Source organism: Oncorhynchus keta, chromosome 22 (assembly GCF_023373465.1).
Source record: "Oncorhynchus keta strain PuntledgeMale-10-30-2019 chromosome 22, Oket_V2, whole genome shotgun sequence".
In the NCBI taxonomy this organism is placed as follows: Eukaryota; Metazoa; Chordata; class Actinopteri; order Salmoniformes; family Salmonidae; genus Oncorhynchus; species Oncorhynchus keta.
In genome coordinates, this window is record NC_068442.1 from 41316068 (window position 1) to 41335298 (window position 19231).

At 42.4% G+C, this 19231-nt stretch overlaps 1 protein-coding gene across 1 annotated transcript; it reads right to left on the reverse strand.

Moving 5' to 3' along the window:
* Positions 1-501: 501 nt before the first annotated feature.
* Positions 502-10142, reverse strand: LOC127910644 (uncharacterized). Its single transcript, XM_052475252.1, has 2 exons — positions 9995-10142; positions 502-2344 (listed from the first exon to the last, which is right to left on the reverse strand). Exons 1-2 carry the CDS (start codon positions 9999-10001, stop codon positions 1545-1547), a joined length of 807 nt encoding a protein of 268 aa, XP_052331212.1. The 5' UTR covers positions 10002-10142; the 3' UTR covers positions 502-1544.
* Positions 10143-19231: the final 9089 nt, after the last annotated feature.

Below are 19231 nucleotides of genomic sequence, written 5' to 3' on the forward strand. Positions count from 1 at the left end.
ACATTCTGTTTAAGGTCCCCAAAGCACACACACATCCCTGGGTCGCTCATCTTTTCAGTTCGCTGTAGCTTGCGACTGGAACGAGTTACAAAAAAACACTCAAACTGGACAGTTTTATTTCAATCTCTTAATTCAAAGACTCAATTATGACACTTACTGACAGTTTGGCTGCTTCGCGTGATGTTTTGTTGCCTTTGTGCTGTAGTCTGCTCAATAATGTACCATATTGTGCTGATGCCATGTTGTGTTGCTACCAAGCTGTATTGTCATGTGTTGCTGCCATGCTATGTTGTTGTCTTAGGTCATTCTTTATGTAGTGTCTCTCTTGGCGTGATATGTGTTTTGTCCTATATTTTTATTTTTAATCCCAACCCCCCTTCCCCGCAGGAGACCGTTTGCCTTTTGGTAGGTCGTCATTGTAAATAAGAGTTTTAGAAAAAAAATCCAGAAAATTACATTATAGGATTTTTAATGAATTTATTTGCAAATTATGGTGGAAAATAAGTATTTTGTCACCTACAAACAAGCAAGATTTCTGTCTCTCACAGACCTGTAACTTCTTCTTTAAGAGGCTCCTCTGTCCTCCACTCGTTACCTTTTTGAACTTGTTATCAGTATAAAAGACACCTGTCTACAACCTCAAACAGTCACACTCCAAACTCCACTATGGCCAAGACCAAAGAGCTGTCAAAGGACACCAGAAACAAAATTGTAGACCTGCACCAGGCTGGGAAGACTGAATCTGGTAGGTAAGCAGCTTGGTTTGAAGAAATCAACTGTGGGAGTAATTATTAGGAAATGGAAGACATACAAGACCACTGATAATCTCCCTTGATCTGGGGCTCCACGCAAGATCTCACCCCGTGGGGTCAAAATTATCACAAGAACGGTGAGCAAAAATCCCAGAACCACACGGGGGGACCTAGTGAATGACCTGCAGAGAGCTGGGATCAAAGTAACAAAGCCTACCATCAGCAAGGTCTTTCAGCATGACAATGATCCCAAACACACCGCCCGGGCAACAAAGGAGTGGCTTCGTAAGAAGCATTTCAAGGTCCTGGAGTTGCCTAGCCAGTCTCCAGATCTCAACCCCATAGAAAATCTTTGGAGGGAGTTGAAAGTCCGTGTTGCCCAGGAACAGCCCCAAAACATCACTGCTCTAGACGAGATCTGCATGGAGGAATGGGCCAAAATACCAGCAACAGTGTGTGAAAACCTTGTGAAGACTTACAGAAAATGTTTGACCTCTGTCATTGCCAACAATAACAAAGTATTGAGATAAACTTTTGTTATTGACCAAATACTTATTTTCCACCATCATTTGCAAATAAATTCATTAAAAATCCTATAATGTGATTTTCTGGATTTTTTTTCAAATTTTGTCTGTCATAGTTGAAGTGTACCTATGATGAAAATTATAGGCCTCTCATCTTTTTAAGTGGGAGAACTTGCACAATTGGTGGCTGAGTAAATACTTTTTTTGCCCCACTGTATATGGTGCTTTGAATGTTTTAAAGGGAATATGCCTAAAACTTCACAACATCTCATAAGAATAATTTTAGGCATATGCACCTGGTGCTCTTATGTTTTAAATCTTTATTTAACAATTTTTTTGCAGCAGGCTTCTTGACTTTAGGCTTCTTCGCTGCAGCAGGCTTCTTGATTTTAGGCTTCTTCGCTGCAGCAGGCTTCTTGATTTTAGGCTTCTTCGCTGCAGCAGGCTTCTTGACTTTAGGCTTCTTCGCTGCAGCAGGCTTCTTGACTTTAGGCTTCTTTGCTGCAGCAGGCTTCTTGACTTTAGGCTTCTTCGCTGCAGCAGGCTTCTTGACTTTAGGCTTCTTCGCTGCAGCAGGCTTTTTGACTTTAGGCTTCTTCGCTGCAGCAGGCTTCTTGACTTTAGGCTTCTTTGCTGCAGCAGGCTTCTTGACTTTAGGCTTCTTCGCTGCAGCAGGCTTCTTGACTTTAGGCTTCTTCGCTGCAGCAGGCTTCTTGACTTTAGGCTTCTTCGCTGCAGCAGGCTTCTTGACTTTAGGCTTCTTCGCTGCAGCAGGCTTCTTGACTTTAGGCTTCTTCGCTGCAGCAGGCTTCTTGACTTTAGGCTTCTTCGCTGCAGCAGGCTTCTTGACTTTAGGCTTCTTCGCTGCAGCAGGCTTCTTGACTTTAGGCTTCTTCGCCGCAGCAGGCTTCTTGGGTACAGGTGCCTTGGGTGCGGTCTTCATGTTTTTATCAAGGTGGTCCTCAATTTTGGGCCTCTTGGCGTTATTTACAGTGCTTCCAACTGTCCCAATTCCAATGCTTTCAGCCTTCCTCTTCAGGTTTGGTTGGGCTTGGTGAATAGGCATAGCTGGAGGCATAACAGGTGAAACAGTTACATCACAACATATGTAATGAGATTACATTATAAATGTGTTTGGTTATGAACAGTGGAAAGCGTAATTTGACAATTCTCCATGTAAAATCTTAGAATTACAAATGGTACCCACTTACTGTAGTTATAATTAATCACTGTAGACATCCTGTTCCGTTTACTTTGTTTGTTGAACATAGAACATCATTGTCTGTAGTACGATCACATTTGTGTGCAATTAATAAGATCTTGGCATTAAACAAAATCAGGGGCGCAACTTTCACTGGGAATGCGGGGAACATGTCCCCCCACATTCTGAAATTGCATTTTTGTCCCCCCCAGTTTTATAATTGGAATGTGATACAAAGCGAGGCAGCGGTGTGCTTCAGGACCATGCGGATGCCTCTGAGCGGTCGGGTAGGCTGTTTGGAGTGCTTCTCCGACGGGGGTAAAAAAACACACACACACAAAAGGTATGTCCCCCCACTTCTAAAAACAAAGTTGCACCCTGAACAAAATAGCAAATTATTGTGCATTTTGTAAATATTATGATATACCAACAGAATTTACTGAGCAGTGTTTGATAAAGTAGATCACGTTTTTTTTAATCAAATTTTTCGTATAAACAGTATAAACAGGCATAGCAGTGCTATATCTATGTAAACAGGGCTATTCTATTTGAAATTGAGCTGGCCTGGGAGAAGTGAAATGGGTAAGTAGTACTGACCTAGTGCCCTTTGGCTTGTGAGGACATGTGCCGGTGTGTTCAATATCTGGCTGGAGGGGTCTAGATTATGCCATGTGGTTAACATCATCTTGCAAGCAGCATCACCTTTACTAATTACCATATCAATAAGAGAACGTGCCTTGTCGGCCCTCTCAGGTTTTTTTTGTATCACCTCTTCTGCCTCGAACTTGTTGATAAATCTTCTGCCTTCATGTCAAAAATCAAATCAAATCAAATTTTATTTGTCACATACACATGGTTAGCAGATGTTAATGCGAGTGTAGCGAAATGCTTGTGCTTCCAGTTCCGACAATGCAGTAATAACCAACAAGTAATCTAACTAACAATTCCAAAACTACTGTCTTATACACAGTGTAAGGGGATAAAGAATATGTACATAAGGATATATGAATGAGTGATGGTACAGAGCAGCATAGGCAAGATACAGTAGATGGTATCGAGTACAGTATATACATATGAGATGAGTATGTAAACAAAGTGGCATAGTTAAAGTGGCTAGTGATACATGTATTACATAAGGATGCAGTCGATGATATAGAGTACAGTATATACAGTGCCTTGCGAAAGTATTCGGCCCCCTTGAACTTTGCGACCTTTTGCCACATTTCAGGCTTCAAACATAAAGATATAAAACTCTATTTTTTGGTGAAGAATCAACAACAAGTGGGACACAATCATGAAGTGGAACGACATTTATTGGATATTTAAAACTTTTTTAACAAATCAAAAACTGAAAAATTGGGCGTGCAAAATTATTCAGCCCCCTTAAGTTAATACTCTGTAGCGCCACCTTTTGCTGCGATTACAGCTGTAAGTCGCTTGGGGTATGTCTCTATCAGTTTTGCACATCGAGAGACTGAATTTTCTTCCCATTCCTCCTTGCAAAACAGCTCGAGCTCAGTGAGGTTGGATGGAGAGCATTTGGGAACAGCAGTTTTCAGTTCTTTCCACAGATTCTCGATTGGATTCAGGTCTGGACTTTGACTTGGCCATTCTAACACCTGGATATGTTTATTTTTGAACCATTCCATTGTAGATTTTGCTTTATGTTTTGGATCATTGTCTTGTTGGAAGACAAATCTCCATCCCGGTCTCAGGTCTTTTGCAGACTCCACCAGGTTTTCTTCCAGAATGGTCCTGTATTTGGCTCCATCCATCTTCCCATCAATTTTAACCATCTTCCCTGTCCCTGCTGAAGAAAAGCAGGCCCAAACCATGATGCTGCCACCACCATGTCTGACAGTGGGGATGGTGTGTTCAGGGTGATGGGCTGTGTTGCTTTTACGCCAAACATAACGTTTTGCATTGTTGCCAAAAAGTTCAATTTTGGTTTCATCTGACCAGAGCACCTTCTTCCACATGTTTGGTGTGTCTCCCAGGTGGCTTTTGGCAAACATGCGCTCCAGCAGGTGTATCTCACTGATCATCCCTAAAGCCAACACCTCATTTGGCCGCCTTTCGTTCCAGTACTCTGCTGCCTATTATTAGGAAGTCCAGTACCCAGTTGCACAGGGCGGGGTCGAGACCCAGGGTCTCGAGCTTGATGACGAGCTTGGAGGGTACTATGGTGTTGAATGCCGAGCTGTAGTCGATGAACAGCATTCTCACATAGGTATTCCTCTTGTCCAGATGGGTTAGGGCAGTGTGCAGTGTGGTTGAGATTTTTTATTTATTTTTATTTTTTTATTTCACCTTTATTTAACCAGGTAGGCTAGTTGAGAACAAGTTCTCATTTGCAACTGCGACCTGGCCAAGATAAAGCATAGCAGTGTGAACAGACAACACAGAGTTACACATGGAGTAAACAATTAGCAAGTCAATAACACAGTAGAAAAAAATGGGCAGTCTATATACAATGTGTGCAAAAGGCATGAGGAGGTAGGCGAATAATACAATTTTGCAGATTAACACTGGAGTGATAAATGATCAGATGTGCATGTACAGGTAGAGATATTGGTGTGCAAAAGAGCAGAAAAGTAAATAAATAAAAACAGTATAAAAACAGTATGGGAATGAGGTAGGTGAAAAAGGGTGAGCTATTTACCTATAGACTATGTACAGCTGCAGCGATCGGTTAGCTGCTCGGATAGCTGATGTTTGAAGTTGGTGAGGGAGATAAAAGTCTCCAACTTCAGCGATTTTGCAATTCGTTCCAGTCACAGGCAGCAGAGTACTGGAACAAAAAGGCGGCCAAATGAGGTGTTGGCTTTAGGGATGATCAGTGAGATACACCTGCTGGAGCGCGTGCTACGGATGGGTGTTGCCATCGTGACCAGTGAACTGAGATAAGGCGGAGCTTTACCTAGCATGGACTTGTAGATGACCTGGAGCCAGTGGGTCTGGCGACGAATATGTAGTGAGGGCCAGCCGACTAGAGCAGGGGTGTCAAACATACGGCCCGCGGGGCCGGAACCGCCCCCCAAGGAGGTTCGATCAGGCCCGCAGGATAATTTGAAAGTGGAAAAAAATGCATAAAAGACATGGAATTAATTTTTTTTTTTTTAAGACAAGCCGCATCACTGAGACAGACTGAAAACAGCAGACGGTATCAATGCGCCATCTGCTGCTTGTTACGACGTTGTTAAGATTGTTAATGTCTCTACCTCTCCACTACACCCTCATTAGCCAAAATGTCGTTATCCAAACGGAGAAAAGTAGATAAGGAGTGTAGAATTTTCAAAGAAAAATGGACCACGTCCTATTTATTTACAGAGATGCACGGAAAACCTTTGTGCTTGGTGTGTTTGCAACAAGTTTCGGTATTGAAGGAATATAATATTCGACGCCACTACGAGACTCATCACAGCGAAAAAATATGACGGCTTGCAAGGACAACTGAGAAGAGATAAGATTAACGAATTGCTGGCGGGTCTGAGGAAACAGCAGTCAACTTTCATCCAGAGCCGAGAAGTCAGTGAAGCAGCGGTAAAAGCCAGCTACCTAATTGCTAGCGAAATAGCATTAGCATCGAAGCCGTATTCCGACGGTGACTTTGTTAAACGATGCATGATGAAGGCGGCTGAACTTGTATGTCCCGAGAAGCGACAAGCTTTTGCCAATATTAGCATGACGAGGAATACTATAGCAGAGAGGATTTCGGAACTATCGGCAGATTTAGACAGTCAATTGAAACAGAGAGTCAAGTCATTTATTGCATTTTCCGTGGCAATTGACGAGAGCACTGACATCACAGACGTGGCCCAACTGGCCATATTTATTCGAGGAGTTGATGAGACATTGACTGTTACTGAAGAGTTTCTTGAGTTGGTGCCAATGATGGACACCACAACAGCCGAGGACATTTTCGGCTCTGTCCTTGCTGCATTGGACAGAGTTGGAGTGGACTGGTCCCGCGCTGTCAGCCTGGCTACAGACGGCGCGCCATCCATGGTCGGAAAGAAAGCAGGTGTCGCGACAAAGTTCAAAGACAAAGTACAAGCCCTTAATGGAGGAGATCGTTTCTGGACATTTCACTGTATTTTGCACCAGGAGGCATTGTGTTGCAAGTCGCTGAAAATGGACCACGTCATGGAGGTGGTTGTTCGCACTGTAAATTTCATCCGGTCCAGAGGTCTGAACCATCGTCAGTTTGACAAACTTCTCAGCGACAGCAACATTAGCCACAGCCTGCCATACCACACTGAAGTGAGATGGTTAAGCCGAGGCGCTGTGCTGAGGCATTTCTTTGATCTACGAGAGGAAATCGGACAGTTCATGGAGAAAAAGGAAAACCGGTGTTGGAATTACAATCTCAGGAATGGCTACGGGACCTTGCATTCTTGGTTGATATTACTGAACACTTGAACAATCTGAACAAAATGTTGCAAGGCCGCAAAAAAGTTGTCACACAGTTTTCTGACAACATACATGCATTTAAGTTGAAGCTGACTTTGTGGGAGATGCAACTGGCAAATGGCAACCCTGCCCTGATTTTATCAGTATCTACTACCAGGGTACCCCAAATTAACAGCCCTGGCTGCTAAAATTTTGTGCATGTTTGGGACAACCTACCTTTGTGAACAAATTTTCTCAGTGATGAATATCAATAAAACAAAAATGCGTTCAAGGCTCACAAACAAGCACTTAAATGACATTCTGAAAGTGACAGCTAGTCAGGACATGACACCTGGTGTTGATGCACTTGTACAGGCCAAAAGATGCCAAGTTTCAGGTACAAATACAAGTCCAGACTAGACTAACACCTTTAAAATGCTGCCTTAGATACTGTTTGCATTGAAAGAATACAGCTCTGTGAAGATGAATCCTTACTGTGGTGATTTAAAAAATGTGCACTTTAATGTTAGTCAGCAGCTTCAAAACAAAAGTTGTGTGATGGAATTCTACTGTTCATACAACTCCATACATTTTCAGTATGTATTGTATGTGTATGTATGTTTCATGTATGAAGTTTACAGATTTACAGGACAGGCGAACACTTTCTTCATTACACATTTAAAATCACTCTCCTTAGTTTGTAAGGTGTACGCAGGGATTACATTTAGATTTTATATGCGTATGTGTAAGTGGTTTAAAAATTCCTTTCTTTAAAAGTCTCATTTAATCTTAAAGTGCATTACTATATTTTTCAGTACCAATTAAAGTTTTGTGCCTTTGTACAATCAGTGGGATCAGTTGCAATGCATATTTGTGAATGATAAAAGTAAATTGCACATTTGTCTAAGGAAATATGAGGTGTTTCATGAAATGTTTTGTAAAAGGATAGTTCATTAAATTTCAATATTTTCCTAATGTTCTTGTGCTTCTTTACACCAAAACAAAGGAAAGACATTATATTTTGGTTATTTATAGCAGAGTATGGTATAATTTTAATGGTCCGGCCCACTTGACATCTCCCTAGGCCGTATGTGGCCCACGATGCGAAATGAGTTTGACACCCCTGGACTAGAGCATACAAGTCGCAGTGGTGGGTGGTATAAGGTGCTTTAGTGACAAAACGGATGGCACTGTGATAGACTGCATCCAGTTTGCTGAGTAGAGTGTTGGAAGCCATTTTGTAGATGACATCGCCGAAGTCGAGGATCGGTAGGATAGTCAGTTTTACTAGGGTAAGCTTGGCAGCGTGAGTGAAGGAGGCTTTGTTGCGGAATAGAAAGCCGACTCTGGATTTGATTTTTGATTGGAGATGTTTGATGTGAGTCTGGAAGGAGAGTTTGCAGTCTAGCCAGACACCTAGGTACTTATAGCATCGTCTGTGGACCTATTTGGGCGGTAAGCAAATTGGAGTGGGTCTAGGGTGTCAGGTAGGGTGGAGGTGATATGGTCCTTGACTAGTCTCTCAAAGCACTTCATGATGACGGAAGTGAGTGCTACGGGGCGGTAGTCGTTTAGCTCAGTTACCTTAGCTTTCTTGGGAACAGGAACAATGGTGGCCCTCTTGAAGCATGTGGGAACAGCAGACTGGTATAGGGATTGAATGAATATGTCCGTAAACACACCGGCCAGCTGGTCTGCGCATGCTCTGAGGGCGCGGCTGGGGATGCCGTCTGGGCCTGCAGCCTTGCGAGGGTTAACACGTTTAAATGTCTTACTCACCTCAGCTGCAGTGAAGGAGAGACCGCATGTTTTCGTTGCAGGCCGTGTCAGTGGCACTGTATTGTCCTCAAAGCGGGCAAAAAAGTTATTTAGTCTGCCTGGGAGCAAGACATCCTGGTCCGTGACTGGGCTGGATTTCTTCCTGTAGTCCGTGATTGACTGTAGACCCTGCCACATGCCTCTTGTGTCTGAGCCATTGAATTGAGATTCTACTTTGTCTCTGTACTGACGCTTAGCTTGTTTGATAGCCTTGCGGAGGGAATAGCTGCACTGTTTGTATTCGGTCATGTTACCAGACACCTTGCCCTGATTTAAAGCAGTGGTTCGCACTTTCAGTTTCACGCGAATGCTGCCATCAATCCACGGTTTCTGGTTAGGGAATGTTTTAATCGTTGCTATGGGAATGACATCTTCAACGCATGAACTCGCACACCGAATCAGCGTATTCGTCAATGTTGTTATCTGACGCAATACGAAACATATCCCAGTCCACGTGATGGAAGCAGTCTTGGAGTGTGGAGTCAGCTTGGTCGGACCAGCGTTGGACAGACCTCAGCGTGGGAGCCTCTTGTTTTAGTTTCTGTCTGTAGGCAGGGATCAACAAAATGGAGTCGTGGTCAGCTTTTCCGAAAGGGGGGCGGGGCAGGGCCTTATATGCGTCGCGGAAGTTAGAGTAACAATGATCCAAGGTTTTCCCACCCCTGGTTGCGCAATCGATATGCTGATAAAATTTAGGGAGTCTTGTTTTCAGATTAGATTGTGGATGCTGAAATATTAGCCTCTGTCACCAGGCTGACAAACTGCTCCTGGACATCATTCAATTGATTGACTATCCAGACAGAAGAGCACAATGAAAATAAGAATATTCAAGTTTCAGTCTGTTGCTTCAATTCCATCAAGATGTGAATTGCATTCCTGCCAATACAAAGAGTGTGGTGAACCCTTATCTGTAATAAACCTGATCTGAAGACATCTGACGTGTTCTTGCCGGACAGACCTGTGGCAGCTGTACCATATCTACTGGCACCTATAGCTCTCTACTAGTACCAGTTCTACATGGTCCTCCCTGATCAGCCTTTAGTATTTTTCAGTAGGCATTAAATAATGACATTTTTTACAACTATTGACTGACAGCGAGTCGATCTAGTCAGAGGTGCAGTTTGCCCACACTCGTCGTTGCGCAACTCCATCATAGGTTGTGGAGTTGAGTTTTTGGCTAGTGATTACTCTTGACTGGTAGAAATGAAAGTGAAATTGAAATTCTGTCCTCAAAGTTAAGACATTCTCTCATACCAAAAACGTTTAGCAAAACATATCTTTATAAGGCACATTTATACAGTACTTACCAGCCATTTGGTTTCAGAAGATTGAGATATTGTTCTGACTGTAGGTAAACTGGGTGGGCGTCGGTTGGGGTTTCGAAAAGGAAGTTGAAGTTGTGGGTGTGTCTTCTTCTTCTATGATATAATGGCGGTCCGTAAAGCAACATTAAAGGTGCATTCCGCCAGCTACTGTGCTGGAGTGTAAATTAATTAATATAAATGATATCTTGTTTCATCTAACTGGTCTACAATTTCATTCCCTTCTACACCCGAATGTGCTGGGACCCAGCAGAATCTCACTCAATTCTCCATAATAACATTAATATCTCCAATAGTAGGTCACTCTTATTAGATTTACCAGATGATAAACTACTCAATACAGACAGAGAATCTGAGCATACTATAATTCTAACAGGTTGTACGTCCTCCACCTGTCACACCCTGATCTGTTTCACCTGTCCTTGTGCTCATCTCCACCCCCCTCCAGGTGTCGCCCATCTTCCCCAATTATCCCCTGGGTACTTATACCTGTGCTCTCTGTTGCCAGTTCATCTTGTTTGACAAGACAACCAGTGGTTTTCTCAGCTCCTGCTTTTCCCCAGTCTCTCTCTTTTCCCCCCCTTGCCTGTCCTGACTCTGAGCCCGCCTGCCTGACCACTTTGCCTGAGCCTGCCTGCCATCCTGTACCTTAGTCTCTACTCTGGATTACCGACCTCTGCCTGACCTGAGCCTGCCTGCCATCCTGTACCTTAGTCTCTACTCTGGATTACCGACCTCTGCCTGACCTGAGCCTGCCTGCCATCCTGTACCTTAGTCTCTACTCTGGATTACCGACCTCTGCCTGACCTGAGCCTGCCTGCCATCCTGTACCTTAGTCTCTACTCTGGATTACCGACCTCTGCCTGACCTGAGCCTGCCTGCCGTCCTGGACCTTTGCCCCACTACTCTGGATTATCGACCCCTGCCTGCCTTGACCTGTCATTTGCTTGCCCCTGTTGCTGTAATACACATTGTTACTTCAACAAAGTCTGCATTTTGGTCTTACCTGAAACGCGATAGCCCCCACTGGAGGGCAACTATTGTCGGCAACAGTTCAACTGAGTATACTGACAGTTCATCTATTAGTCTTCTACATATGTGCTCATCAAATTTGGGAACTTAAAACGCCTGCTGCTGTGCGCCCACTATCTGGGTCCTTAGATCCATCTGTGAAAAGAGGTAAAAAAGCATCAACCAGTTTTTCTATATCACTGACTACTGACCATTCTTTCCTTTCCTCTACCCAGGATAGATCAACAATGAGATCTGGGAGTAGCCATGGAGGAACATACCCTATCACCACAGACTGGCCAACCTCCAACTCCCTCAAACCACTTTCAACAGCAAGCTTTCCAACTGTCCAACCAAAACCACTGCCTTGTCTACTAGTATATTCCCAACAGTCATCTAGAACAGTATTTATTTGTCATTTAACCTTTATTTAACTAGGTAAGTCAGTTAAGGACAAATTCTTATTTTACAATGACAGCCTACCCCGGCCAAACCCTCCCCTAACCTGGACGGCGCTGGACCAATTGTGCGCCGCCGTATGGTAGCAGTGGGATGCTCAACATCACAGCCTTTCAACCTACCATTTTCTTTACGCTGTATATCCAAAGGCATCTCACCAGGATTGTCAACTCTATAGGCATCAGATAAAATGGATCCTATTTTATCTCGAAAAGAGCGAATAAATAAGGAGGACAAAACCCAGTTATATAATCTCCCACCAATACCAAGTCTTTCCATCTTAATTAGTACGAGTTCTCTCCACATAGTGTCATAGGCCTTTTCAATGTCAAAGACAGTATCCATTACTAGGCTGTCATTGTAAATAAGAATTTGTTCTTAACTGACTTGCCTAGTTAAATAAATAAAAAATAAACCTCTATGTTCCAGAAAATATGACATATGACAAAATATGATTTATTATCTATAATCTTTTCCATCAGTTTACACAAGTTAGAGGTCAGTTCTATTGGTCTGTAATTATCAGCACACGAAGGGTCCTTACCAGGCTTTACAAAAGGTAATATTACTGCACATTTCCAACCAGAAGGTATAACCAGAAGGTAATCTCACTCCAAATCTTATTAAATAATCCCAGGAGAACATGCATGAGGTAGATGCTTAAACATTGCATAGCACAATTGATCATGACCTGGGGCTGCATATCCGCAGCCTATTAAGGCTGAATGCATCTTTATGTATGGTAAAAACAGCATCCAAAGAAGTCAAGTGTTCCTTTTTCTTATACACATTAACATGAGCATTTAAAATCTCACACCTGCGTTGCTTACATACTTCATCCAAAATAACCCCACTATGTACCCTAAATGTCTTTGCCAACAAGTCAGCTTTTTCTATATCAGTTACAGCCATATTTAAACACACAACCAAAAGTGGAATTTGAGTGGACTTGCTTCTTCCAGTCATCTTCTTCAGCATGCACCCCCTACTTGGCAGGTAGTAAGGTGTGGGCAGATGGCAAACTAAACATCTGTAAGAAGCAACCTTCAGTGTCACCTGCAAGGGAATCTCCAGATCAAAACTGTATGTCTCCTGAGGTATTTCCAGTTTGTGCGGTTACCCGTGCGGCCTCTCGTGAGGAGATTGAGAGTAAGCCAGAAAGTCTTGAGTTGCCAGTCAAGCTCCAGACAGAACAGTTGACTAGTTCTACAGATTAATTGATGGCTGAGCAAAAGGCCGATACTAACTTGGCTGATCTGTTTGATAGTTGTCCTGATTCAGTGGTGAGGAATAGTGCTCAGTGTTATTTTCTTCTTGATGGGCTGTTGGTCAGGAAATGGGTTCCACACTGATCAGGGTCTAGGTGAACCAGTCTTTCAAATAGTTGTACCTACTACTTTGCGAAATAAAGTGTTCATAAAGTGTTCATTTCACATGGTGATGTGGCAGGTCATATGGGTGTTCGTAAAACGTATGATCGCATACTTAATCATTTTTTTCTGGGCTCGTTTAAAGCGGGATGTATCTCAGTTTATTAAAACTTGTGATACTTGTCAGCGCACAAGCAAGCCAAACCATGTTGTAAAGCCAGCACCTTTGTATCCAATACCAGCCGTAGGGCAACCTTTTGAGCATCTTATTATCGATTGTGTTGGGCCTTTACCAGGGTCCAAGTCAGGTCATAGCTACTTATTAACTGTTATGTGTCAAGCAACCAGATATCCGGCAGCTTTGTCCTTGCGTACCATAACTTCAAAATCAGTAGTTAAAGCGTTAACTCACTGTATTTCAACATTTGGGATTCCAAAAATCATCCAGTCAGATCTGGGGTCTAACTTTACCTCCCATCTATTTGCTCAGGTTCTCAAACAGCTTAAAGTTAAACACAACAAGTCTACTGCGTTTCATGCCCAGAGCCAGGGAGCTTTGGAACGTTTTCATCAAACTTTAAAATTCTTGCTTCGTGCATACTGTACAGAACTGTCTGCAGATTGGGAGGAGGAGTTACCTTGGCTGTTACTAGCTGCTCGTGAAGTAGTGCAGGAAAGCACAGGGTTTAGCCCAAATGACTTAGTGTTTGGTCATAAGGTGCGTGGGCCTTTAGCAGTGTTGCAGGATGGTTGTTTGCCTGAGGAACCATCTCAGAACCTTATTGACTATGTAAATGGTTTTAGGTTGAAGTTGTATAGGGCTGGCGAAAGAAACTTAAATCTTCTCAACGGAAAATGAAACTGAAATATGACGGACAGGCTGAGCTGCGTGAGTTTAGTCCCGGTGATCGTGTACTTGCTCTTCTGCCTCTTGTAAGTTCACCTTTTCAGGCAAAATATTGTGGTCCTTTCAATGTGTTGCGTAAAGTGTCAGATTTGAACTATCTTATTGAAACCCCTGGTCATAGGAAGTCCTTTAAATTATGCCATGTGAACCTGTCAATGTTATCACTCCCGTGATCTAAGCAAAGTTGAAGGCACTCCAGCGTTGAGGTCAGAGTTGACTGCTGTTCCAGTCACTGCATCTTGTGGCTTTAATTTGGTGGAGGGGGAGAGGAGGAGGACGTTAGGGTTTCGGATGAGGTCTTTTAATGCCCCTTCTACATTTTATTTTATATAATCTATGGACATAAATAGTGGAACCCCAGAAATGACCACCATCAGCTTAGCCGAAGCTCCAAATCAAAATCAAATCAATTTTTATTTGTCACATACAAATGGTAAGCAGATGTTAATGCGAGTGTAGCGAAATGCTTGTGCTTCTAGTTCTGACAATGCAGTAATAACCAACGAGTAATCTAACCTAACAATTTCACAAGAGATACCTTATACACAAGTGTAAAGGGATGAAGAATATGTACATAAAGATATACAGTGGCGCAAAAAGTATTGAGTCAGCCACCAATTGTGCAAGTTCTCCCACTTTTTTTTTTTGTAACAGTATTTTTATTGAAATTTCACAATTTTCACCCATATTAAGGGATACAACAACAGAGACAAAGCACACAGAACAAAAACAAGAAAAACAGCCCCCACTTACCCATATCTACGTGCATATATATACACATACATACATACACATACATACACACATATACATATACCCATGCATATACACATACATATGCATACATACACACACGCACACACACACACATATACACACCCATACATACGTACAAGTTCTCCCACTTAAAGATGAGAGGCCTGTAATTTTCATCATAGGTACACTTCAACTACGACAGACAAAATGAGAGAACATCCAGAAAATCACATTATAGGATTTTTATACCGTTTGTATTTCATTAATCTTTGACTATTGGATGTTCTTATAGGCACTTTAGTATTGCCAGTGTAACAGTATAGCTTCCGTCCCTCTCCTCGCTCCTCCTTGGGCTTGAACCAGCAACACAACGACAACAGCCACCCTCGAAGCAGCGTTACCCATGCAGAGCAAGGGGAACAACTACTAGAAGGCTCAGAGCGAGTGACGTTTGAAACGCTATTAGCACGCACTAACTAGCTAGCCATTTCACTTCGGTTACATCAGCCTCATCTCGGGAGTTGATAGGCTTGAAGTCATAAACAGCGCAATGCTTGACGCACAAGTGCTGTTTTAATGAATGTTTACGCGCCTGCTTCTGCCTACCACCGCTCAGTCAGATACTTAGATACTTGTATTGAGTCAGATTATGACTCAATACAGTCAGATTATATGCAACGCAGGACACGTTAGATAATATCTAGTAATATCATCAACCATGTGTAGTTAACTAGTGATTATGATTGTTTTTTATAAGATAAGTTTAATGATAGCTAGCAACTTACCTTGGCTTACTACATTCGCGTAATAGGCAGTCTCCTTGTGGAGTGCAACGAGTGAGAGGCATTATTGTGTTGGACTAGTTAACTGTAAGGTTGCAAGATTGCATCCCCCGAGCTGACAAGGTGAAAATCTGTCGTTCTGCCCCTGAACGAGGCAGTTAACAGGTTAACCCAACGTTCCTAGGCTAATCTATACTTCCATATTTCCAAGTCCTTTTCTTAAGATCAAAAGGTATAACATTTATTGGAATGACTGGAATTCTGATCAACTTTGGTTTTTAATGTAAAGATATCATTTAATCATATGTAGTAGAAAGTAGAGGTTGGAAGAAGCCTGCATAACCAAACCATAAAGTAAAATTTAACATCCATATATGGCCAGCTATGTAAACTTTAACATTGATTTATTCTGCAATAGATTTGGTTCAATTGGTAATATTCATTTTTGTATTCTTCAAATGACTCTTAAGGGGAAAGTAATCTAAAAGTAACAATGTAATCAGATTACATTAGTGCGTTTGGGTAATCCAAAAGTTACGTTACCGATTACAATTTTGGACAGGTAACTGTAACGGATTACATTTAGAAAGTAACCTACCCAACCCTGTGAGCCAATCAGCTGCTGTCTTCTTTCATTGAAAAGCAAATCTATAAAAAAATAAAACTATAAGTATGATGTAAAACAACATTCTATTGATTGATGAGTGTTTCTATCTGACCCCATTCCTCACTTGAACCCCATGTAAAGTGATGTGCTCAACAATGCATGTCTTCTTGTTTGTCTTCCTACCAGGAGACTCTGCCTCTCCACCCTCAGCATCTCTGATGGACTGTCTCCACCTTTGTTCCAGATAATGTACAGAGCGAAGGTGTTTCTACCACATACAGTGACGATTTTAGCATGTAAATCTTGGTGGGGCAAACAAAACAAAAAAAATGTGGATTCATGCCAGCAAAGTCACTAAACAATACATTATTGCACTATAACGATGACAAACTGTGCCCACAAACTGTTAGGGCCTAAAGCTGTCCCAACAGCAGTCCCAACACCCTACCGCTGCTTTACTGCCTTTAAAAAAAACATCGCTGATATGGCTGACTTGCTTAAACAAATGTGGTTTCTACTGACAATTGAGATGTTCAGACTATGTCATATGGGGACGACCAGCGGTTAAGAGGCAATCCGTAATTTCGATTAAGACTCGAGTGGATTTGGGCCGTTCCTGGGGCCGTTTCTGTCCCTAAAATGGCAACTTTGATTCAGTTCAGGCTGCCGTATCTGGCCTGAATGACTCGGGCCTAGTCTGTACCGTCATTCATTTCAGACTGGGGCTGGATCCGGTAGCTGGGTCAGCAGTTTTAGATCTGGCATGCCGGAATCAGTCCAGATGTTTGTGCTACCTGGTTAGGCATAGGCCGACACACTTGTGATTTAAAACAAACCACAACTAACTAATGTAAAGAAGCTCATGAACACTGTGGCTAGGTCATGCTCCCTGGTGAAGTAATTATATTATATATAATTATATCATTTGGGCCAAACATCAATTTCCTTTCGTGCAATCCAGCAAACTACAATGTGCACTCGCCAACTTTCTTTTCCAATTCACAAGAGGCTGAAACCAGAGATCTGTATATAATGACGAGATGATCACATCTCTGCCCTAACAATGGGAGTCTTTGTCCCAAATGCCAGAAGGCAGGCACCAAGTTTATGTCTGTATATTATGCCCATAGAAATGCATTGGGCTTATTCTTGACAGATTTTGGCGAGATCCATCTCGCTTCGTCTCTTCCCCTCTGCTGAAGCTATATCACCTGAGAAAGTATTTGAGCGAGCGAAAGAACAACCCCTCTATACAGTGGGGCAAAAAAGTAGTCAGTCAGCCACCAATTGTGCAAGTTCTCCCACTTAAAATATGAGAGGCCTGTCATTTTCATCATACGTACACTATGACAGACAAAATGAAAAAAAAAAATCCAGAAAATCACATTGTAGGATTTTTAATGAATTTATTTGCAAATTATGGTGGAAAATAAACTTTGTTATTGACCAAATACTTATCTCAATACTTTGTTATATACCCTTTGCTGGCAATGACAGAGGTCAAACATTTTCTGTCTTTCTGTCTAAGTCTTCACAAGGTTTTCACACACTGTTGCTGGTATTTTGGCCCATTCCTCCATGCAGATCTCCTCTAGAGCAGTGATGTTTTGGGGCTGTTCCTGGGCAACATGGACCTTTCAACTCCCTCAAAATTTTCTATAGGGTTGAGATCTAGACTGGCTAGGCCACTCCAGGACCTTGAAATGCTTCTTACGAAGCCACTCCTTCGTTGCCCGGGCGGTGTGTTTGGGATCATTGTCATGCTCAAAGACCCAGCCACGTTTCATCTTCAATGCCCTTGCTGATGGAAGGAGGTTTTCACTCAAAATCTCACGATACATGGCCCCATTCATTCTTTCCTTTACACGGATCAGTCGTCCTGGTCCCTTTGCAGAAAAACAGCCCCAAAGCATAATGTTTCCACCCCCATGCTTCACAGTAGGTATGGTGTTCTTTGGATGCAACTCAGCATTCTTTGTCCTCCAAACACAACGAGTTGAGTTTTTACCAAAAAGTTATATTTTGGTTTCATCTGACCATATGAAATTCTGCCAATCTTCTTCTTCTGGATCATCCAAATGCTCTCTAGCAAACTTCAGACGGGCCTGGACATGTACTGGCTTAAGCAGGGGGACACGTCTGGCACTGCAGGATTTGAGTCCCTGGCGGTGTAGTGTGTTACTGATGGTAGGCTTTGTTACTTTGATCCCAGCTCTCTGCAGGTCATTCACTAGATCCCCCCGTGTGGTTCTGGGATTTTTGCTCACCGTTCTTGTGATAATTTTGACCCTACGGGGTGAGATCTTGTGTGGAGCCCCAGATCGAGGGAGATTATCAGTGTTCTTGTATGTCTTCCATTTCCTAATAATTGCTCCCACAGTTGATTTCTTCAAACCAAGCTGCTTACCTATTGCAGATTCAGTCTTCCCAGCCTGGTGCAGGTCTACAATTTTGTTTCTGGTGTCCTTTGATAGCTCTTTGGTCTTGGCCATAGTGGAGTTTGGAGTGTGACTGTTTGAAGTTGTGGACAGGTGTCTTTTATACTGATAACAAGTTCAAACAGGTGCCATGAATACAGGTAACGAGTGGAGGACAGAGGAGCCTCTAAAATCACAAGTTACAGGTCTGTGAGAGCCAGAAATCTTGCTTGTTTGTAGGTGACCAAATACTTATTTTCCACCATAATTTGCAAATAAATTCATTAAAAATCCTAAAATGTGATTTTCTGGATTTTTTTTCTCATTTCGTCTGACATAGTTGAAGTGTACCTATGATGAAAATTACAGGCCTCATCTTTTTAAGTGGGAGAACTTGCACAATTGGTGGCTGACTAAATACTTTTTTGCCCCACTGTATGTAGCCCATGTATCTGATACTGTCTCGCCAGAAATAGTATGCCATACTCTTTTGGTCCAGACAGAATCAGATACATGGTCTACACATACTGAGACAGAGGGACACTGTTTTGCTCGCTCAGATGCTTTAGCTGAGATTGATGGGTCTTTCTGTCGGCACGTGTCTCGGTCAAATAAATGATCAATATTTGATTTGATCGGGCAAGGAGGTACGCAGGCCCTGCTTCAGATATATAGTACTAGACCTATACACACGGAGGATAGATTTCACAGGTACTTGGTTGAGTGAACAATTACAAGACAACAAAAAAAATCAGCTCCCCAGAGTGGTTTCCACAATTTCATATTCAGAAATCCTTGTCTGATATCCCTATTTTTAGTGATAAGAAAGGAACTCTGTGTAGGAATAGATTAACCTGAGGCTTCTTTAATTTACAATCAGTCTTTTCTCCCGAGTGTATCTAAGGCACTGCAT